The sequence below is a fragment of the Leguminivora glycinivorella genome, chromosome 8, assembly GCF_023078275.1.
Source record: "Leguminivora glycinivorella isolate SPB_JAAS2020 chromosome 8, LegGlyc_1.1, whole genome shotgun sequence".
Taxonomy (NCBI): Eukaryota; Metazoa; Arthropoda; class Insecta; order Lepidoptera; family Tortricidae; genus Leguminivora; species Leguminivora glycinivorella.
This window is the reverse complement of record NC_062978.1, coordinates 8,931,280-8,953,661: the sequence shown is the minus strand read 5'-3', so window position 1 is coordinate 8,953,661 and position 22,382 is coordinate 8,931,280. Positions and strand designations below refer to the sequence as shown.

General features: G+C 40.9%; 1 protein-coding gene and 1 long non-coding RNA gene across 2 annotated transcripts; one reads left to right on the top strand and one right to left on the bottom strand.

The window, feature by feature from the left end:
- Positions 1 to 118: 118 nt before the first annotated feature.
- LOC125228830 (eukaryotic translation initiation factor 3 subunit M) lies at positions 119 to 13,345 on the top strand. Its single transcript, XM_048133522.1, has 7 exons — positions 119 to 286; positions 375 to 554; positions 741 to 835; positions 2,127 to 2,342; positions 11,539 to 11,804; positions 12,272 to 12,415; positions 13,089 to 13,345. Exons 1-7 carry the CDS (start codon positions 242 to 244, stop codon positions 13,298 to 13,300), a joined length of 1,158 nt encoding a protein of 385 aa, XP_047989479.1. The 5' UTR covers positions 119 to 241; the 3' UTR covers positions 13,301 to 13,345.
- Positions 3,412 to 4,484, bottom strand: LOC125228831. The gene is made up of 2 exons (XR_007177329.1): positions 4,046 to 4,484; positions 3,412 to 3,637 (listed from the first exon to the last, which is right to left on the bottom strand). It is a non-coding gene; the product is annotated as an uncharacterized LOC125228831 (long non-coding RNA).
- Positions 13,346 to 22,382: the final 9,037 nt, after the last annotated feature.

Sequence of the window (22,382 nt, the reverse complement as noted above, 5' to 3'; positions counted from 1 at the left end):
AAAAAAAATCTATATTCATTCATTCATTCGTTTGTTTGAGCTACTGATATTACCGCCAGAAATGTATGATAAGTAGTACTTCCCCTTAAGTTTTGAGATGACGTTTTCAGCTCTTTACGGTACACGGTTTTTGACGTACCGTTTGTATCTCCTTGATGCACATGTATTTCCACATAATTTGTGTAAATAATCAAGGTTTTGGTTTTAAAATTGATTTACGCTGACTCTAAAATAATACAAGATGCAAGGGCCCGCAGTGTTTATGGAAATATCATTGGAGGATCAGGTTTGTTGCAACATAACCTAAGCCAACTCAGCGTATTAGTTTAACTATGGGATTATTGCAGATATTACATTACTTGTTTTATTTTTAGGCTCAAGAACTTCGTAAATACTTCAAGAGCCTCGGCGCTGAGATCTCCGAAGAGAAGTCCCCTAAAGGCATTGAAGATGATTTACACAAAATTGTTGGAGTATGTGATGTTTGTTTCAAGGAACCCAATGAAGCTGATATTGAAGCCATTCTAAACAGTATTGTCTCCATTATGGTCTCGGTTAGTACTGAACATTTGATTGTTTTTTTTTTACTAAATGTACTGGATATGTCTTGCATACAACTATAAATAAAAATCTAAACAGGTTTGGTTTAAAAGGAAGCAATCAAAACTATGTAACTGTATAGTTAATAACCCCAACAGATACAGTGAATGGCTATTATCAAGTGTAATATATATTTACAGATCCCATTGGAGAGGGGCGAAAACCTCATTCTGGCATTCAGTCAAAGACTCACAAAGGCACCCGGTCCAAAACTGGGAATGGTTGCTCTACAATCGTAAGTTTATTTATCTTTAGTAATAGGACTTTGGGTGCAAAACTGTAACAAAACTTACCAATATTTAAATCCTTAAAGTCAAGTAAATCAGAGATTCCAATTTAAATCTGAATTGAACAGCCATTTTTTGAAATTATATTAGCTGTCTCATAGATTTTGGTGAATCATTGTTTTATATGGACATCAGTTTTGCTTTGTGATTTTAGCTTTGGTCCAGTAGATAGAGCTGCTTCACAAGGCAATTTACTCACACAGCCTTGCCTTGGTTGAGGGAAGTCGACACATTGTTGCATCACAACATTGTTTGCACTGTGTGGACCGAACTATTGACAAACAATAAAACATTGGTCGTCCAGATGGCCAGATATTTTATCATTTATCGAGCGACCATGTTATTGGCGCAGATATAAGAGTGATATAACAAAATCACCTAAATGTATCTTAAAAAATAAAGACTTCATGTATTTGCATCATTCACATACTTTATTGCTCTATATTTTTACAAAATGTACTGTAACATAGAATACATAAAACACTGATTTTAATAATAATACATGTGTCATTAGTATTAAAACAAAACTTAGAATAAAAATTAACCTAGAACGAAGTACAAAACTAAAACTAATACTTACCTAAAAATACAATTATTTAAAAATAAAAATAAATTTAAACCAACTAGGCAAGGTCACAGAGGTCTGAACCCGCCGGTAGGGTTCCCATAAGGCTAGCTGCGTTCCCCCTTTGGATCGCAATGCCAATTCGTTGGGCGAGGAACGAGCCAGCCCTATGGTCCCCGGTGACATCACAGATTTTTCTTGAAAGCTCCTTAATTAATTTTTGAGCGCTTGGGCACCACGGTCCTAGAGTTTCGACTGCAAATGCCGCAAATATATGATGGTCCGTGAGGGCTATATATTTGCGACATTTTGCCGCTTCAGCAGCAGCGGCTGCCCCGCCCGCTCTCATTGACGTTGAGCTGAGGTGAGACGTCGCCAGGGTGTCCACACACGTTGCGTCCCAAATAAGGGGCCGTCCGACACTCCAGGGCACAAGAGTCATTCCGTCGGGCCTTTTGCCGTCGTCACGCGTAAGGCCTGGTGGTTCGAGAACAGCTGGAACGTTTGCGCTGACGAAAGCCTGACGGAGGATATCATTTAAGGAGGCGTGGCGTGACAGTCGACCGGCGCTTTTAGTGCACGATAAACCGTGGTGTCCAAGGCTGTCCACAGAAGCTCCGCAGAGGCAACGATGGGGTGAAACAATATTGAAACACTGTGATTTAAATTTTCAGTCTATGGCGGCTATACAACAACCTAGAAGCCAACTCTCCCCTGCGCTACCACGTGTACTACCACGTGATCGAGCTGGCGGCGCGCGTGGGCTCCGTGCAGGAGGTGTTCACGGGCGTGGAGCAGCTGCGCAAGGAGTTCGCCACCTGCCCGCCCTCTAACGAGCAGATGCAGAAGCTCTACCGACTGCTGCACTCTGTGCTTAAGGATACTAACAGGTACGTGAAACACAATGAATAATTAATAGCATTAATACTGTTAATTAAAAATTAATCTACATTTTGGTCTTGCTTTATTTCCCAAGTGGGAAGGTTTGGGAGGGTTTTGCTTAAGGCTAACCTTGCCAAAAACCAATCCTTCATGACCTAATAACTTGCTTTTAAAACCTTCACATAAATGCATTTCATTTGTTCATTACTTTTTCTTATACTATCTAGCACTTGGCTTGTCATAACTCAAGGGACAGCACGGGCTAATCTATGTGTAATTAAACTAATTAGGGTAATTCCGAACGTCGCATAAAAATCACCATTATTTCCATCATATCAAGATTCCCATTTCGAAATTACCCGAGGATTTCTGTCATTCGGAATTACTCTAATGCACCTTATACAATCATTAGAAGGTTTTAAGTATCAGCGACTAGTGATGCCCTTACATTCGCCCATTCTGACCTTGACCTTTCGTCCCGAAGGTCTCTGCTATCCATGCTGCTACTGATGACTGCCGCAGTCAACGCAGCCGAAGCAGGCCGCGCCTCCAACTGGTGGCGGTAGACTTCATCTGTTCATTTATTCTTTTCTTTTCTGCAAAGTGAACAAGAACTTTGTATACTCCAGCTATACACTCAGGCCCTGGTCCTTTGAAGTGATTAACTCGAGAACCGTTGGAAACGGCCGGTGTAGTTTAAGACTAACTTACACCAAGATATGTAATTGGCCTCATTTTATAGTCGAATCATAGTAATGACATAACTAAACTCAAGATTGCATGACCAGACTAGCCTAGTACAAGTAAGTCAGGTCATTATTTAACAAATCCACAGCCAGTAAGGCTTTAAAACTATTAAGGTGCGATGGTACGAAAAGTACATGTTTTACCGCCATGATCGATACTATATATTAGTCAAATTAATTATGTAAAATAGATGACATCTAGCGGCGGGCAGGTAATTACTGGTGTACAAAACACCATCTAATATTTGCTTGTAAATAACTTCACCCATCAATACATTTCATTTATTTTCAGGCAAGCATTATGCCATTTATGCCTTAAGTTAAGACTTACGTGAGCGGTGCATTCCAAACTAACCAACCGCTCAATATAATAATGATGATTGGCGTCGTTTAAATAGCAAATACATGGAACAAACTCACAGTTGGCTTCGTCACTGTAGGCTGTGAAGCTCCCCACATGCGCAAGAAGGCGTACAACTCGTGAGAGGTTAACATGACACACCCTATGCGTGATCATAGCCACCTTCCAACACAGCACAAGCTCTTGTTAAGAAGCTCTGTAACATACATGGGAAATACTAAGTTCCTTAATGTAACGAGAACGTGATAATTTTTCCTTGGAACTAAGCCAGTAGGTGATAGAATCAGTACAACACAACTGTCGTTCAAGTAACATGATAAGGTTACGAGAAATTAATTTACAATTGGCATAGTAGGTGCTCTCAATTACAGATCCGGCTTACATAGCCGTTAAATAATTTAGTAATAAACAATGACAATCAAGACATTACAAAATATTGTTTTTTTTTTCATGAATATATATTAAGCAGAATACATGGCTGTTCCTTGGCAGGACCTTTAACAACCGCTGATTATTTTTTTTTCTATCAACATGATAAAATTAATAAATGGTAATAATCAATGTGTACTAGCCACCAATTTTGCTATAAGACAACACACATTACCATATCAAATCTTCATACGAAAGCCACGGTGATACGGCTTCTTTCGTGGCTGTCAGCGCAACGACCGCAGAAGTTGGCCCTTCATGACAAGGTTGTCGCGCAGCCTGTAGCATGCATTCGTTCAGCTAGGCATTCCGAACAGTTGCTCTCTCCGCTCTATTGGAAACCGTAATTTCACCAGCGACCTCTGGAAAGTATGCATGTAAGTGACCCTTTCAAGGTAACCTTGAGATCATTACTCTTTAAGGTCATAAAACATGCTTTTGACAAACAAGGTCTCAAGCTAACCTCTTAAGGATATACCTCTTAAGGACTATATAACACATGATGGCATCTCTGAAGACCTTCATCACAAATAACAGAAGCAGAACAATCCTCTTAAGGATAGACTATATAGCACATGATGGCGTCTGTAAGACCTACATCACAAATAACAGAAGCAGACCAATCCTCTTAAGGATAGTCTATATAACACATGATGGCGTCTGTAAAGACCTACATCACAAATAACAAAAACAGACCAATCCTCTTAAGGATAGTCTATATAACACATGATGGCGTCTGTAAAGACCTACATCACAAATAACAAAAACAGACCAATCCTCTTAGGGATAGTCTATGTAACACATGATGGCGTCTGTAAAGACCTACACCACAAATAACAAAAACAGACCAATCCTCTTAAGGATAGTCTATATAACACATGATGGCGTCTGTAAAGACCTACATCACAAATAACAAAAACAGACCAATCCTCTTAAGGATAGTCTATATAACACATGATGGCGTCTGTAAAGACCTACATCACAAATAACAGAAACAGACCAATCCTCTTAAGGATAGTCTATATAACACATGATGGCGTCTCTAAAGACCTACACCACAAATAACAAAAACAGACCAATCCTCTTAAGGATAGTCTATATAACACATGATGGCGTCTGTAAAGACCTACATCACAAATAACAGAAACAGACTAATCCTCTTAAGGATAGTCTATATAACACATGATGGCGTCTCTAAAGACCTACATCACAAATAACAGAAACAGACTAATCCTCTTAAGGATAGTCTATATAACACATGATGGCGTCTGTAAAGACCTACATCACAAATAACAAAAACAGACCAATCCTCTTAAGGATAGTCTATATAACACATGATGGCGTCTGTAAAGACCTACATCACAAATAACAAAAACAGACCAATCCTCTTAAGGATAGTCTATATAACACATGATGGCCCGTCTCCAAAGACCTGCACCACAAATACCAGAACAGAACTAACCTCGCAAGGATAGTCTATATAACACATGATGGCCCGTCTCCAAAGACCTGCATCACAAATACCAGAAACAGAACTAACCTCGCAAGGATAGTCTATATAACACATGATGGCCCGTCTCCAAAGACCTGCACCACAAATACCAGAACAGAACTAACCTCGCAAGGATAGTCTACAGAACACATGATGGTCCGTCTCCAAAGACCTGCATCACAAATACCAGAAACAGAACTAGCCTATTAAGGATAGTCTACAGAACACATGATGGTCCGTCTCCAAAGACCTGCATCACAAATACCAGAAACAGAACTAACCTATTAAGGATAGTCTACAGAACACATGATGGTCCGTCTCCAAAGACCTGCATCACAAATACCAGAAACAGAACTAACCTCGCAAGGATAGTCTATATAACACATGATGGCCCGTCTCCAAAGACCTGCACCACAAATACCAGAACAGAACTAACCTCGCAAGGATAGTCTATATAACACATGATGGTCCGTCTCCAAAGACCTGCATCACAAATACCAGAAACAAAACTAACCTCGCAAGGATAGTCTATATAACACATGATGGCCCGTCTCCAAAGACCTGCACCACAAATACCAGAACAGAACTAACCTCACAAGGATAGTCTATAGAACACATGATGGCCCGTCTCCAAAGACCTGCATCACAAATACCAGAAATAGAACTAATCTCACAAGGATAGTCTATAGAACACATGATGGTCCGTCTCCAAAGACCTGCATCACAAATACCAGAAATAGAACTAACCTCACAAGGATAGCCTATAGAACACATGATGGTCCGTCTCCAAAGACCTGCATCACAATAATAGGTCTTATGCACATGGTCCGCCTCCTAAGGCCAACATTGCATAAACAGAACTACTTAAGAAACAATAATCAAAGTAACAAATGTATAGCAGACATTAAAGTAATCATTATAATTATGATTCACACTTTAAGTGACGGAAATCACTTCATTTTTACTTGTGGATATCACATTAGTTACACTACCGTGGATACCACAAGATTCAGGTACAATGTGCTTATCAGGAAACCCTGTGAACAGAATATATTATTAACATCATGTATAGGCAACACAACTCGGTTCTTAATCCGGCGTGTATATATGCAATGACAACTCAGTTCTTAATCTGAGACTAATAAGGCAAAACACAACTCGGTTCTTAATCCGGCGTGCAACTTGTCTTATTTTTCCCGTGCCCCTAAGGTAACACGCTTACTATATATATACCATTATTGAAATACATTCCAGTCAACCAAGAATAATCTTATGGCACTTGGCTTGACTTATCGAGGTTTCACTACATTCAAATAATGTAATATTTTATCTATCATTGTTCACTTACCAAATGGTTCTTGACAAAGGTATTTATCATCATCAGGCATGGTGCATAAGCTTAATAATTAAACCATCAAGCTTGCCAGACACACTAGAGAGGTGCTCCAGCTGTAGGTATATGTGCAATTTAAAGCACAACATTATCCATATAGCTGCCACCTGCACAACTACATAATTTTGTTAGTTGTGTTAATACTATGCATATGCAAGAATACTTAGTACAGGTGCTGAGTTTTTATAACAAAATATCATTATTTTTGATTCTTGCAAAAGTCACAAAACATGTAAAATATATATATTCTTGTGAAATCAAGAAGCAATAGAAGTGTACAGTTATTTTTTTTTATATTTCAAGGAACAGAACATATTAAAAGTAGACAATACTTGTCAACTTCAAACGTTACCTGTTTGTCATGCTTCGGTTCAGAAACATTCCTTCGCAGTGAAGGGTTAAAATTATTAGAAGCTCCAATTAAGTTATTTACCTCAGATTATTGCACATCTGTTAAAAACTTAACTGATTGGCATGTTTCAAGCCCAATTCCAAATCAAACTGATTTGTTGTAACAGACAAGTATAGCATGTAGACCGTTAAAGTCCATCAGGTCTATAAATATCAAAATCTCTTACCATTAGCTATGACAAATTTTACCAGTGTCATAAATAGTTCAATAGATATCCAGTTTGGTGTTTCCAGCTTTTAGCAAGATTTAACCTCAGGAACTTCTGGAATCATGCCTTATCAATGCAAGTATTTTCAACTTATGGTCAATATTCACCAGGTTACCGGCAGGCAACTACTGTAATCAATAAATTAATCTGGAAAGGAATGTAATTAAGGAACAAATTATATCACTGATAATGCATTAAATGGACACTGGACTATGTCATGATAATAAATGTTCCAAGTGTCTGTCTAGGGAATATATATGTCTTTGGTTCAATTTAGAACATGATTACATTTCTTGTCAAAAATGTTTGCAATGCTAAACCAACATTATTATACACAAAACAGCATCAACAATACACTATACTTCAGTGCTATGCCCTTAATTTTGACACACATTATGGTTTTAACAAGATGCATAATTAACCTCATCAAAATATTATTATGTTAATATTATTATTATTTTCTCAACATTTTTGATAAATTTGTGCCATGTAATATAGCAACATGTTTCCTCATTTAGAAAAATGCAAGATCATACAGAGTTTATATGCATAAGAATGTCACTAAGACAGATTTCAAAATACAGTCCCCGGTACAGGCCCCGGAGAAGTGTTAGTGAACTTATAGTCAACAGTTGTCAAAGTTTCTTATGCTTATTTACTCATCCCTTTATACCAACCTGTAGTGAATTTAAAATGTACTTACTGTCAGTATACTTGTAGATGTAGATGTAGATGTAGTGTAGGGACGCCTGGCCGGATACAGGCGGGCTGTCGATCGCTGGTGCGTTCATTCAGCCCAATTCCCTGGAGTTGGAGCTGCAGGTTACTGTCCCGGCTGCTCTCCCACACTTCTCTCCTCAAATCTTCTTGTTTTCCTGCAGAACAGAAGGACATCTTTAAGTTTGACATCCTTGAGTTCATCTTCTCCCAAATTGTCTCTACCGAATGTTTCATGTCGCGGTGCCGCATACATGATACATTCTGCTAGTAGGTGCAAACTAGTCTCCTCCTTACCACAGTGTGGACAGGATTCGTCACTACTGATACCTATTATCTTCATATGTCTGTTAAGAGTGTTGTGTCCCGTTATGATACCGGTCAACATTCTTAGACTGTTCTTACCTAGTTTCAGAAGATACCTAGCTCTCCTTTGGTCTCTACCTTCTATCATCATCTTCGTTTGTCTGCAACTGGTCTCTCTTTCCCAGGCTCTTTGTGCTTCCATCTCTTTTATCCTCTCAATGACTCCTTTCGTGACGTCAGCTGACATAGGCAGAGCCGGTTCCGGACCCAAGAATTCCGTCTCCGCCCCCGCCCTTGCCAGCTCGTCCGCTTTCTCATTACCTGTGACTCCCTGGTGTCCCGGTACCCACGCAACCGTTACACTTCTATGCTTGCCTATCGAGTTGAGCTCTTCCCTGCATTCTCTCACCAGGGACGAGGTCACCGATGTTCTCTTCAGAGCCTTTAGTGCCGCTTGACTGTCGGTGTATATGACCACGGCTCCATCTTGTTTATCGCTTTCTTTTAATATACGTGCACAGCGCGCTATTGCACATACCTCTGCTTGGAACACGCTAGTGTATCTCCCTAGTGGTATCGACACCTTTTCTCCTAGTTTCGGGATTACTATTCCCGCCCCTGCTAGCTTTGTAGAGCTTCTCCTAGAGCCATCTGTGAAGCATATAGTCGTTGGGTGCCCGACCTCTACCTTCCAGTTGTCTCTTTCTCCTATATGTACTCTATACTTCTTATCGAAAATCTCCTCCCTCTTTATGAGGTCATTATTGACCATCAGCATTTCTAGCTTCGATAGTGCCTCTCTTTGTATCAGTGCGTGTCTCTTGTCCACGCAACTTCCTCTCCATTCCTTGCATGCTTTTATTCTGTACCACTGTTCCATGGCTCTCTTCTCTGCCTCAATCCAGAGGGGCTTTAAGCCTAACAGCACCTCCATAGCATGTGTCGGGGTGGTTCTCATAGCCCCCGTCATCATGAGGCAGGCTAGTCTTTGTACTTTTGTCAGATTCTTCCGATATTCTCCAATATGGGTCCTGTGCCACCAGATCACCGCCCCATATAGCACCCTGGGTGTGATAATGGCTTTGTAAATCCAGTGGATCATACTCGGCTTTAGTCCCCAGTTCTTCCCTACTGCCCTTTTACATTGGTACAGCGTTCTTATGGCCTTAGCCGTCTGCTCTCTGATATGAGTCTTGTATCTGAGTGAACTGTCAAGAGTAATGCCCAGATATTTGAACTCGTCTACCATTTCTAGTTCTACGCCCTCTATTTTTATGGGTTCCAGCTCTTTTTCCTCTTATTAGTGAATAACACCAGCTTAGTTTTCGACGGATTGAGATCCAGTCCTCTCCCTCTGCACCATCCCAGTACCTGTCTGAGACCTCTTACCATTATGTTCCTCATGACACTGAGGACCATACCTCTCACCAGTAGTACTCCGTCATCAGAGTAGGCCTGCATGTACAAGCCTCCCTGTTGAGTTCTCTTACCATAGAGTCCAGAAGTAGACACCACATCAAGGGTGACAAGCAGCCTCCCTGCGGGAACCCCTCCTGGGACTAATCGTCTTTGTTATTCCTCCCAACTCCGCCGTTATAGACCTGCACCTAAGCATACTGCCTATCCACTGCGCTAATGTCGGTCGGATGCCTTCTCTCTCCAGACTCTCTTCAACGGCCTGGAAGGTAGCCCTGTCAAAGGCCCCCTCCACGTCGAAGAAGCAGCCTAGAGCGTACTGTTTCGATTCTAGTGCCCTTTCTACCCTCACAGCTAGGTTGTGAAGGGCCGTCTCCGTTGACTTCCCAGCCATATACGCATGCTGATTCCCGTGAAGCGGGTCTCCACTGCAGTTGACCTTCTCTCTTATATGCTTGTCTATCACCTTCTCTAGGGTCTTTAGGACAAAAGACGATAGACTTATGCTTCTAAATGATTTTACCTCTTGATATGATTTCTTGGTCAGTATACTTACATAAGCCAGATGCAATGGTACAATATTATTGAGTAGGATAAATACCTTATTCCATGTCATTCCGGACAAACTTATATTTAATATGACAAATAGGGCAAGATAATGATCATCTCTCTTTGTAGATCATAAAACTCATAAAGTCACCTGTTATAAGGAATCATTTAGGTGCCATTTAGATCTTACATTTTGTTTCACTGTGACACCGTGACAATTGTCAATATATCACAAGTAGGTACAATATGTATTATGTATTCTGAAACATATCTGGAAGCACAAAAACACAACACACAAGGTGAGCTAATGATTATTCACTACAGCAGCCTCTCTATACATTTATACTCTGCCCGGAGCATTGTTGTGAATGACAACTTGGATGTGTTTTTAACGTCTCACCGTCCATGACTTACTGTGGTACTTATTGTGATACATTTTGTGAGCACATCCAAGTATTAGTATCTTCAACATATACATAATTAAGTTGATCTGAAATAAAGAAACACAACACAGTATTCTGGATGTTGATCACTTCTGCCCCAGAGCACTGTGTTTGGATCACATTTACTTCCTGTTACACACTCATTATGATCAAATACTACTCCAAAGTGTGAATATCTCTTAAACTGCAATGAATCTGAAAGAAAACACAAGACACGCCAGCACACTAGGCATGTTCTATCTCTTTGTTGGCACAATTACGGACAGGTATTTGATCACAGCCTTTGCCTTTTACACTTTTAACTGTAGTATATGGTGCTAGTGTCTTTACTCGTCGAATCAGATCGACTGGTGTTAATTAAATACTGTTGGATGACAATGAATGGTTACGAGCGCGGCGCGAGAATGATGACATTGTCAATTTCGGACAAATTTCATAGTACGGGCGTATATGGGTTAACGTTTAATGCTGCATTATTTTTAGCATTAGAAATTTGTTGTAACTGGAAATTGCCCCCTGAAGCTGTGGTGATGTAGGCTTGCCTTTCACAAGCTTAGAAGAATAGAATAGAATAATTTATTTACCAAGAAAAGGAATAGCTTCAATTTTATTATTTACTGTGACTTCCACACTAGGCAAAGCTGTGGCAACTAGGCAAAGTTTATCGCGGAAGTCCGGTTACTTAAGACAGTTAAAATAAATAAACTTTAATTATTTTTTTAATGATTTTAGTGAGCTGGCCTCAAAAGTGATGATCGAGCTGCTAGGCACGTACACCGACGAGAACGCGTCATCAGCGCGCGACGACGCCATCAAATGCATCGTGACGGCGCTGGCTGACCCCACGTCCTTCCTGCTAGACCCGCTGCTCGCGCTCAAGCCTGTGCGCTTCCTCGAGAAGGACCCCATACACGACCTGCTTACCATCTTTGTGTCTGAGAAGCTCGCCAAGTACCAGGAGTTCTATAACAACCATAAGGAATTTGTGCACTCACAAGGTTAATTTACAATTAACATTTCTAGAGTGTAAATTTAACACTATTTGCCCCTCATTGTGACTGCGCTGGCCGATTCTGCTAGACCCGCTGCTCGCGCTCAAGCCTGTGCGCTTCCTCGAGAAGGACCCCGTTCATGACCTGCTATCTTTGTGTCTGAGAAGCTCGCCAAGTACCAGCAGGCCTAGCACATGATGGCCGAGAGAGTATGTCGCCGCGAGATAGACTACCTGTCCTTATGTCATTAATACAATTAGACAAAGACGTGTCATCTATCTCGCGGCGACATACTCCCGCGGCCATCATGTGCTAAGCCTACAGGAGTTCTAAAACAACCATAAAGAATTTGTGCATTTGTTGCCTAGTCCGCAGCACGTTTACATTGGCCGTAATAAGCGGCGCAATGACACCTAATGGTACTAAATACAGATCATTTCATAACAAATAATAATGTGACCGTTACCTTTCAGGTCTGAACCACGAACAAAACATCAAGAAGATGCGGATACTGTCCTTCATGCAGATGGCAGAGACCAACCCTGTGATCACGTTCGATGAGATTGTCTCCGAACTGCAGATTGAAGAGAAAGATGTTGAGGCTTTCATCATTCAAGGTAGGATTTTTTATTTTGAAATCTGTAGCTGATCCTTATTTATTGAAAATTGCATTGTTAATCTTGCAAGTTATAGACATAGCTTTTTGATCAGACCGGCAACCGGCAACCATGGTCGCACGATCAATGATAAAACATCAGGCCGTACCTATCGTACAATTTGTAAGTAGGAGCATTTACAGTTCCTTTGATAATAAGGGAAAAAACCAAAAGGTAAAAATTGTTTCGAAATAACGCCCGTTCAGTAAATGACGCCGTGGAAGTCTCACCCGTGCCCTTAGTGGTAAACGCGTGGCAAAATTAATGAAAAAATGAGCTTAAGGTATAGCGGGACAAATCTCGACTGGGGGGGCAAATGTAACTGGTCCATTTTTCCCATGTTTTACAATGTTTGCATTATTAAATAGTGTCCACCGGTTATATATTATAGGCGTGTTCAGTGGATACATGTAGAACTCAACATCATAGTGTAATAATGGAAAAAATAGTTTGCCCCCAGTCGAGATTTGCCCCGCTGTACCTTACTTTATTGCTGCAGCTTGCTGTGTTACCATTTGGCTATTAGTCTTAATATTGACGATGCTATGACATGGTCGGTCTTCTTATATTATTGGTCCATCACGGTAAATGACGGTATCTGATGTTTCCTTCAAGATTTTATTTTCTGGTACAGTGCTGAAGACGAAGCTAGTCCGCGCGCGCATGGACCAAGCAGCGCGCACGGTGCGCGTGACGTCGACCATGCACCGCACGTTCGGGCCGGCGCAGTGGCAGCAGCTGCGCGCCGTGCTGACGGCGTGGCGCGTCAACGTGCACGCCGCGCACGACTCCATGAAGAGCGTCGCCACGGCGCAGCAGGAGCTCGCGCAGCAGCAGAAGGCTTAGCTGATATCTTCCGATGTGACCACTAAATAAATTTGTAACCGTCAACTTTTTTTTTTTCCTTTTTTCACCGCGCACCGCTTAAATAAGATGGTACCCTCAGACCACGCATGTCTACTTATTAGATTTATATTTTGTTGGAAATGTTCTTATTGGTCTTAGCACGATTGACTTTTACTTACCTATTCGTTTATTGCATTAGGAGAGGCATTGTGCTTAAAATAGTACATTGCGTTACTAGTGCGGAAAATCACTTTTATCACTACGTGTTTTAGTACAGTCAGCTGCAGAGAAAAGTAGACCCCCTTGCATACAAATTTGTATGCAGGGGGGTCTACTTTTCTCTGCAGCTGACTGTAGATATCGCCCTTTGAAGTTTCGACCTGAAATAGTTATTTGTTTTACAAGGGGGCAAGCGAAAGATTCCAATATTGAATCGCGAGTGGTTCAAAAAGTGAAATCTTGAGCGTTGCGAGGGTTTCAAGGCAAAAAGCATCGGTTAAACAAACTTTGCCACCGAGTGAATCACAAAATTTTTCAGCACACGAACAAGTTACTGGCAATAAAACATCAAACTAAGGCCTGATTTAGACGGCGTGCGAACTCGCATGCGATTTTAGTTACATTGCGGGCTGTGAGGTTACATACAATTTTGCACATCCATCAAATACCGCAATGTAATAAAACTCGTATGCGAGTACTCGTACCGTCTAAATGGGCTCTAATTCAAATCCATCGATTTATTCAATATTTATGATTCAAAATCATCATTTATAGGTAAATTCTACCGGCCAGCTTAAGACAACAAGTTAAAATTTGTATAAAATTACTTTGCTCTCTTGTGATAAAAAATTTTGCTATCTGTCTTCGAACAGCAAAGTAAACCTTTACCCGTTGGTGTGGTGAAAAGTACCTGTACCTATTGAAAAAGTGAATGCTACTGATACCACATTATGCAACGCACTACCGCAGGTGTACTTATCAGACTTATAACTAGTTGGAAATGGTCTTATTGGTTTTAAATATGAACTGATTTTTAGTTATTACATTATTGCAAGTGTTGCAAGTAAACGGCCATAAAGAATGCACATAGGTTTTTCGTGTTCGTAGAGCGTTGTCTCTTTCTTGCTTATGTGACGTTAATTGTCTCTTTCCAAAGACCGATGTCCATTCTTTATGGCCGTTTACTGTATGTACCTAATAACGTGAAAAGCGAAAATAAAAATGTTGTATTCTGCTTCAAAATATTAGTGGCGGTCTCTATACGTAACGTAGGTACGCAGTTTTGCGTAATGTCATCTCTTACATCTCGTTTCAAAACATTTCAACCGTAGAGTTTTGGACTATTTCTAAGAGATGGCGTTAGTAGGTAGAGTTTTATGTTTGATATATTCGCCGATAGAGGCCACTAACCGCATATGAAGTTATAAGTACCAAAGACATATGTAACTCCGTATAGACGGATAAAGTCTAAGAAAAAAACGTACCTCCAAGCCCTAAAGAAAAAGGTATGGTGGCCTAGATGTCGTTACACCTTTGGGGAACGCTCGGCTAGGTGGCGCTAATATTAATATTTGACATTTTAACATATATCAAGCTAACAATATGGGCCAAATTGTCAAAACTGAGGTTCAAAAGTTTTAAGCTTGTGTCGAGAGATGGCAGTCTATGCACTGTGATTAGTTGATTACACATTTTACTTTGATAGTAACTCTCTATAATACTCTATCCTCTTTGTAAGTACATACTTAATATTATAAATGAGAAAGTGTGTGTGTCTGTTTGTTTGTCCGTCTTACACGGCACGGCAAAACGGAGCGACGGATTGACGTGATTTTTTAAAGTGGAGATAGTTTAAGGGATGGAGAGTGACAAAGGCAAATTTATGTCTCTTTTTAACCCCTAAGGGGTGGAAATTTGAATGGATCATTCCGTAACTTTCGAATTTAACGCGAGCGAAGCCGCCGGCTAAATCTAGTATTCTGATATATGAACGTGAATGTAGGTTGGTATCTACCTTATGTCAAAATATTGGTAGTGTCATTAATGTGTCAGGTGCTGTCAGTGACAACAGCATATTAGAGTGATTATGTATAAGAAAAATCATAATATTTTTTCTTAATCTTAGCCTGTAGTGGGCTAACTTTCGGTGGTTTCAGAGTTTTCAGACACCTAGTTTTAGCATGAATGGCCACGACGACCGTCTATACCCCGGCAGGGCCGGGCGGGCCCAGCCAGCCAGCACTGTCACACCGTTCGGCGTGTTTGTGTGCGTTAGCCTGGCGCTGCTGATCGCCCTCCACGCGTACGCGTACCTGTGGGGGCCGCAAGATATCGCCACCAGCATCTCGGACGTCAAGTACTTCGTGATGCAACTCTCTCGAGAGATAGCACAGGTTGGTTGTAATTAGAAATGGGCCGAATATGGACTTTGCCGAATACGAATATTCGGCCGAACATTCGGTTCAGCCGTTACCGAACCGAACATTCGGCCGAATATTCGGTTCCACCATATTTTAAATCCTGGCTTAGAGTTAAAAACTTTTCAATGATTGCTAATGGGTACTAAGTAACCGAACTATTCGGCCGAATACGAACATTGGAAAACTTGCCGAATATGCCGAATACCGAATATTTACCGAATATTTACCGAATATTCGGCCCATCTGTAGTTGTAATTGTGACAACGGCGCGTTAATTATTAGAAATTTGATAGTTTGTTGATATGAGTATATCTATAATTAATATTTATAACGCTTTGGCATGTTGTTAGCTGTAAGTTGCATATGCAAACTTGTAATAAATAAATAACGGCGTTCGGCGTGTTTCGTGTGTGACCCCAGCGCTGCAGATCACGCTGCACGCTGTACGCTGTACTGTACCTGTGGGGTCCATCAGTACTTAGCATCAACTAGTTCGTGCTGCAACTTTGGCCTTATAGGCAGCGCCGGCCCGTGCACTCGATCAGGGTAGAACGAGTTTGAGTTTCGGCGCTCTTGGGAAGAAGTTTCACTTCTTAGGAAAATAAATTGCGAGCGCGAAATTTTTTTTCATAGTAATACCGTAATTTGAAGATTAACGCAATACAGAATTTATGGATTTCATCAGAGTGCGAAAGGGACAAATGGTTGAACTTAATTTCGTAGTCGCACCCTAGTATAGTTACGTGTGGCTGAACGTGGATATCATGTACATAAAAAAACAAACAAAATGGAGCACTATAGTGGCCAAGTCAGAAAAGCAGATTCGGAATTTGTCCTAATTAAAAGAGAAGATAATTATAAATAGTAAGCGCGAGCGAAGCGAGCGCGATTTTTTTTCCTATTGACTCGATTAATTAAGACAACCCTCCAGCGGGGAATCCGCGAACTTTCAAGCTTTTATCGTCTGCAGAGCTGCGGTCTTTGACATATTTTGGGGTATTTTGACCACGGCGCCTATGTTCCCGACTTTTAGGCCTTATATTTCGCCATCAGTGCCATCACTATTATTTTTATAATACTAAGAGTTAATTAACAGATTAACTGCGGAATCGATCGTCACCGTCTGGATGCCCATTTCGGTATTTTGCCACTAAGTGATCTGAGTGCTTTGAAATTCGCTCACCATCTGCTGTGACTCACAAAATTGCGCCTCTCTGAGACGTTTTGCGCCTTTGGCTTTATGAGGAACTCCGCTTTTGGAATACTAAACGCTTTGAGCTAGATTGAATAATCATTCCCTTTATCGTATTTGATGAAGGTACATCGTAAACATGAGCGGCTGCAGTCCGAGGTTGAGCGCGTGTCTGCAGCGCTGCCGGCCGTGGCGGCGGCGGCGGGGCGCGCCAAGGAGGCGCTGCGGCCGGTTCGCGATAGCCAGCACAGCGTCGCTGACTACGACCGTCAGGTAAGTGATGACTTGGTTCCATCGGATGCAGCGAAGTATTGATGTGAAGGATTACTATTTTTAAAACATATACTAAAACAAAGGATTATTTATATAGGACTAGCTTTTGCCTGCAGCTTCGCACGCGTTAGAAAGACAAAAAGTAGCCTATGTCACTCTCCATCCCTTCAACTATCTCCACTTAAAACATCACGTCAATTCGTCGCTCCGTTTTGCCGTGAAAGACGGACAAACAAACAGACACACACACTTTCCCATTTATAATATTAGTATGGATTTACACACTTCATACTAAGAACCGTACCTCCACTTTTTAGCGCCACCTATTAAGTTTTCCAATTGGGTACTTGTAGAATAAATGCGGTGAATTTATATAAAATATCTGGGCAACCGAGCTTCGCTCGGTTCTGTTTCGTATCCTTGACATGTGTCGCCATCTAGTTCAAAAATGAATAGTACCTACATCGAGCGAAAGAATTCTCAGCCTTAACAACACAACTACTCCACACGAGATGGCGCGCATTTCGCCACAAAAACTCAAATAGTGTATTTTCTATTCGTTTTAGCCTTGACCTGTGTCGCCATCTAGTGTTTGCAATAAATAGTACTTACATCGACCGAAGGAATTCTGTCTTAACAGTACAACTACTGCACACGAGATGGCGCGCGAAGAAAAACGCATGAAAACTCGAAAATTCGCGTTTTCCGGGACCTAAGGATAAGTTAGACCGATTTTTCACCCCCAAAAACCCCCACATAACAAATTTCTGCGAAATCGTTAGAGCGGTTTCCGAGATTGTCAGTGTAAATAAATATATATATAAATAAATAAATAAATAAATATACAAGAATTGCTCGTTTAAAAGTATTTATATAAATTAATAAAACGCAATTTTGAGCAACGTTCCGGATTGCCGTAAATTTTTGATGCGAGCAGGATGAGAGAAACAGATAAAAAAATTAGCCATAGGCCAAAGTCTAATTGACATTCATGGTGTTTGAACAGTGCCTAAACCAGATCAATATAAACAGTGTATGATAGTCAAATTCGACATCAAAGTCGGAGTTAGAGTAAGCACCATGCCACATTCTCTAAATGGCCGCCATACACAGATTCTGAACTTTATTTTTTTTGAATAACAGTGGCTAGACTATGTCCAGATATTCTGCTTTGTGGATCATGTGTCGTTGAGGTTCGCACCGTACAATTTTTTTTCGCAATCGTATCGTCTTTTACGCACTTTGTAAATTTTCTAGTAGCATTTGTCCGGAATCGTAATTGGTACTCGGGAGGATTAAGTCAATACTGTCTAAACCATATGCTTTACGTCGAGCTTCTAGGACAAAATGTGTACCTTATTATGTGCCTTATTAAGCCCATGTCTTGTTATAAGAAAAAAATCTAATAGCAAATAAATACGGCTACTCAAAGTTGTCTTCATACTTAACGATACAGTCTTTAAATAATATAACTACCTACACTGATGATGCCTACATTTTTCTTAAATGTGTATTGAAGTGATATCATGATATTAAAATAAAGAAATATATCATTTATTTTGTTCTTATAAAAAAAAATAAAAACACGCAAACATATTTGGGGAAAATATTATTTTGGCCACTTCCAGGCTGCGAAATAGCGCCATCTAGTTTTAAGCCTAAAAAGCCCATACATTTCAGGGGTACGCTTTTTTGTATGGGCTTTGTCAGTCCCGTATTATATCGTTCTTGATAAAACTAATAACTTGCTATGCTAGTTTGATTAGTCTTTGATTTTCTAAGAACTTTCAGTTTGGCCTTTGTATGTCGCTGCGAGATAGACTACCCGTCCTTATTTCATTATTACAATTAGAAAAAGACGTGTGATCTATCTCACGGCCACATACGACTACGACGACGTCTTCGACTACAGCTGGCGGCAAGTGTTGAGCATTTTCAGATAGTTCACTCAATGTAGAGGCGCCTTGTGGAGGCGCTGAAACTTTCTCTGAAGGTTTTCTGTATGAAAATTAGAATGAACATTTGAAATGTTTGTGCTTTTTCTTAAGAGATTATAGATACGAAGACTTAGTAAAGAAATTGTAAGTAATACCTATGGACATTACTTACAACAGTGCCGAAATATTTATAAAACTCACAAATGCACGTGAGTGATACTTATGAGTGTTTTTTGTTTTATGCCACGGTTTCGTTTTCTTCCAACCCCTTATTTTGCCAAGAGTGGCACTGAAGCTTTAGTAGTTTCGTGTGCTCTGCCTACCCCTTTACGGGATACAGGCGTGATTGTATGTATGTATGTATGTTTTTTGTTTTCCGTTAAATTCGACATGTCGTTAGGCTCGTTATCAGGAACCACCCTGTATATCACTTTTAGTTAAATTGACAAAAAAATTTTTTTCATCGTTTTCATACATAATAAATGAATTAATTAGTGTGAGAGACCCTTAAGAATAATATTCAAGTTAGTGTCAAGTGATTGACGGCACGTATCAAAACAAATAACATTGGGAAGTGGTGAAGGCTGTCACACACGTGTTCAGTAATTATTTTATTTTTTTAATAACTCGGTAACCGTAAGAGTTAAGACGCTAGTTTCTTAGAGAAATTAATTGTATTTGGTCTAAAGAACCACTTAAAGTTAACGGAATTCAATAAAAACAGGGTGTATAATTTATATAGGTCTGTCTACCTCCTTTCTTCTTAATTTAACATACTCCCATATTATGATAATAAATAAATAAATAAAAATAAAATATTGGGGACACCTTACACAGATCAACTTAGCCCCAAACTAAGCAAAGCTTGTAACTATGGGTGCTAAGCGACGATATACATACTTAAATAGATAAATACATACTTATACACACAAAAAACATCCATGGCTCAGGAACAAATATCTGTGCTCATCGCACAAATAAATGCCCTTACCGGGATTCGAACCCAGGACCGCGGCTCAGCAGGCAGGGTCACTACCGACTGAGCCATACCGGTCGTCACGATAATTTGTGCACTATAGATGGGTGACTACGCACTGGAGACGGCGGGCGCGCGCGTGCTGGACACGGGAGACACGGTGGGCTACTTCCACTACGACGGGCCCGTCAGCTGGGCGTTGCATGAACTGACAACCTGGGCGTGCCACGAGTGCCAGGTAATTTACTTGCCTTACCCCTCTATAGCACACTCGCTGCGAGCTTCGCTCGCAACTTGCCACATGTGATAGCGTATATTAGGTTTACATGTATGCATCTGACCATCTGCTGAATAACTCTAGCATTATTATAAACTGTGCTGCTATGTTAGAGTAGCGTTGAAAAAACCGGAAAAAATCAAATGTTTTTTCCGATTTTTTTCGGGTTTTTTAAGAAAAAAACGAATAAATTATTAAAATTAGTATTCTTTTAATAACTCTCTCTCTCATCATATACTGATGGTCAACTGACCTTGGCAGTAAATTTATAAAATATAGGGCTCACCGGCTAATTGTCTTCTTAAACCTTGACGTTGGCGGAATCATCGACGAGCCTTAACACTTAAAAATGTATTGAAAATGTAAGGGCAAAGTATTAATTCCTATAGAAAATTTGGTTTTCGCGCCATATTTTAGTGCCAATATTTGGTTGACCGTCTGTACTTCAGTCATTTCTGCTACCATGTCGTCCGTGTAGCGCGTTTGTAGGTGCAAATTCGCCCGAAAAAGATTAATTTAAAACTACCTCTGGCAAATCGATTTCTATTTCTCGATCTCGACACATACCGTCCGTCCAATCAATGACCAATTTCTTTTATATTTAATAGTTTTTTTTAAATAAGAGCCGAAAGTTTCGTGGTTTTTTTTTATAAATTTCTGAAAAAAAAAACTAAAGGAAATGGAAAAAAACGGGAATTTTCCGGCTTTTTTCATCTCTGTTGAGTGCCTTGGACAGCAACAACAGGACGGGATGCCTAGCTGACAATCGCTTGTCACATAGTGAACAGCGTTCTCTCTTTAATCTCTCTAATTATTACTTATCAAGTTCACATTACCTACTGAGAGTAGCGTTTCGTATTATTCCGTAAAAGATTGGCACGTTGACTACGCCGGGTGCATGATAAAACAAATAAATCGTCAAACCTTCATAATATAAGTAGTATACGCACCCACTAGTGCATCACCACGGCACCACGCCACTGCGTGGTGTGAAAATTTTCGTTGATAAAGCCGGAGGTGTTTTCGGGATCTATTTTGTATGAACTTCTACAGATACTGGAGAATTTTAGGGAACCCGTTGGGGATCGAGTTGTATCGACGCCCTATAGGTATTTTTAGATACTTATGTCTATTGTTACAGGCGGCGCGGACAGTCATCCAGCCAGGCACGTTGCCGGGCCAGTGCTGGGCCTTCAAAGGGGAGCGAGGCGAGGTCGTCATCCGCCTGCTCGCCACCGTCTACGTCACCGGCCTCAGCCTCGAGCACATCCCTGCGCATATTGACCCTACCAGGTAAGTGTCTTATTCCAACGGGCCAAGCACGGTAACGCGATAAACGCTATCATCACGTCGGGCCGTTCTTTTCGCATTTCGCACTATTTGTAAGTGCGGTAAGGAAGCATCAACGCGATAAAATTTATCACACTAGTGTGCTACAACCGCAGATTCTGTGCTATTAGTTAGGGACCCTATTAGACCTAGATCGGGCTCGAAAGTGACCAGTACTTCTTGTACCACAGGGAAATACTATCAGCACCGCGCAAATTTCAGCTACAAGGGCTAAAGTCTCGCATGGACGCGTCGCCTCACGACTTCGGTATTTTCGAATACAACAAGAACGGCAATCCCATCCAATACTTCGACGTGACGTGGCCAGCGGCGCGCGGGTTCCACATAGTGCGGTTTAAGGTGCTGTCCAACTGGGGGCACCCGGTGTACACGTGCGTGTATCGCGTCAGGGTGCACGGGGAGCTGCTGCCCGGACAGGCCCCCGAGAGCCGGGCTATTGGCCAGGAGGAAGCTGGGATCGATGATGGGTGATAAGACGTGTATAGGGATTGCAATCCGGTCCGGCGGATCCGGTAATCCGGCCGGATCCGGTGCTTTTTTCATGCCACCGGATCCGGTGAAATTCGCCGGATCCGGTACCGGATCCGGTAATGTAACATGATATGTTAAAATAGTGCAAAAAAAATAATTTTACGGTAACATTTGAACGTCGCTTAA

What these genes read in the sequence shown, in the direction of transcription:
- LOC125228830 (XM_048133522.1), top strand. Translation starts at nt 242, where the DNA reads ATGCAAGGGCCCGCAGTGTTTATGGAAATATCATTGGAGGATCAG. An exon ending in AAATATCATTGGAGGATCAG is followed by an intron (nt 287 to 374) that starts GTTTGTTGCAAC and finishes TTTTATTTTTAG; the next exon opens with GCTCAAGAACTTCGTAAATA. An exon ending in GTGCTTAAGGATACTAACAG is followed by an intron (nt 2,343 to 11,538) that starts GTACGTGAAACA and finishes TAATGATTTTAG; the next exon opens with TGAGCTGGCCTCAAAAGTGA.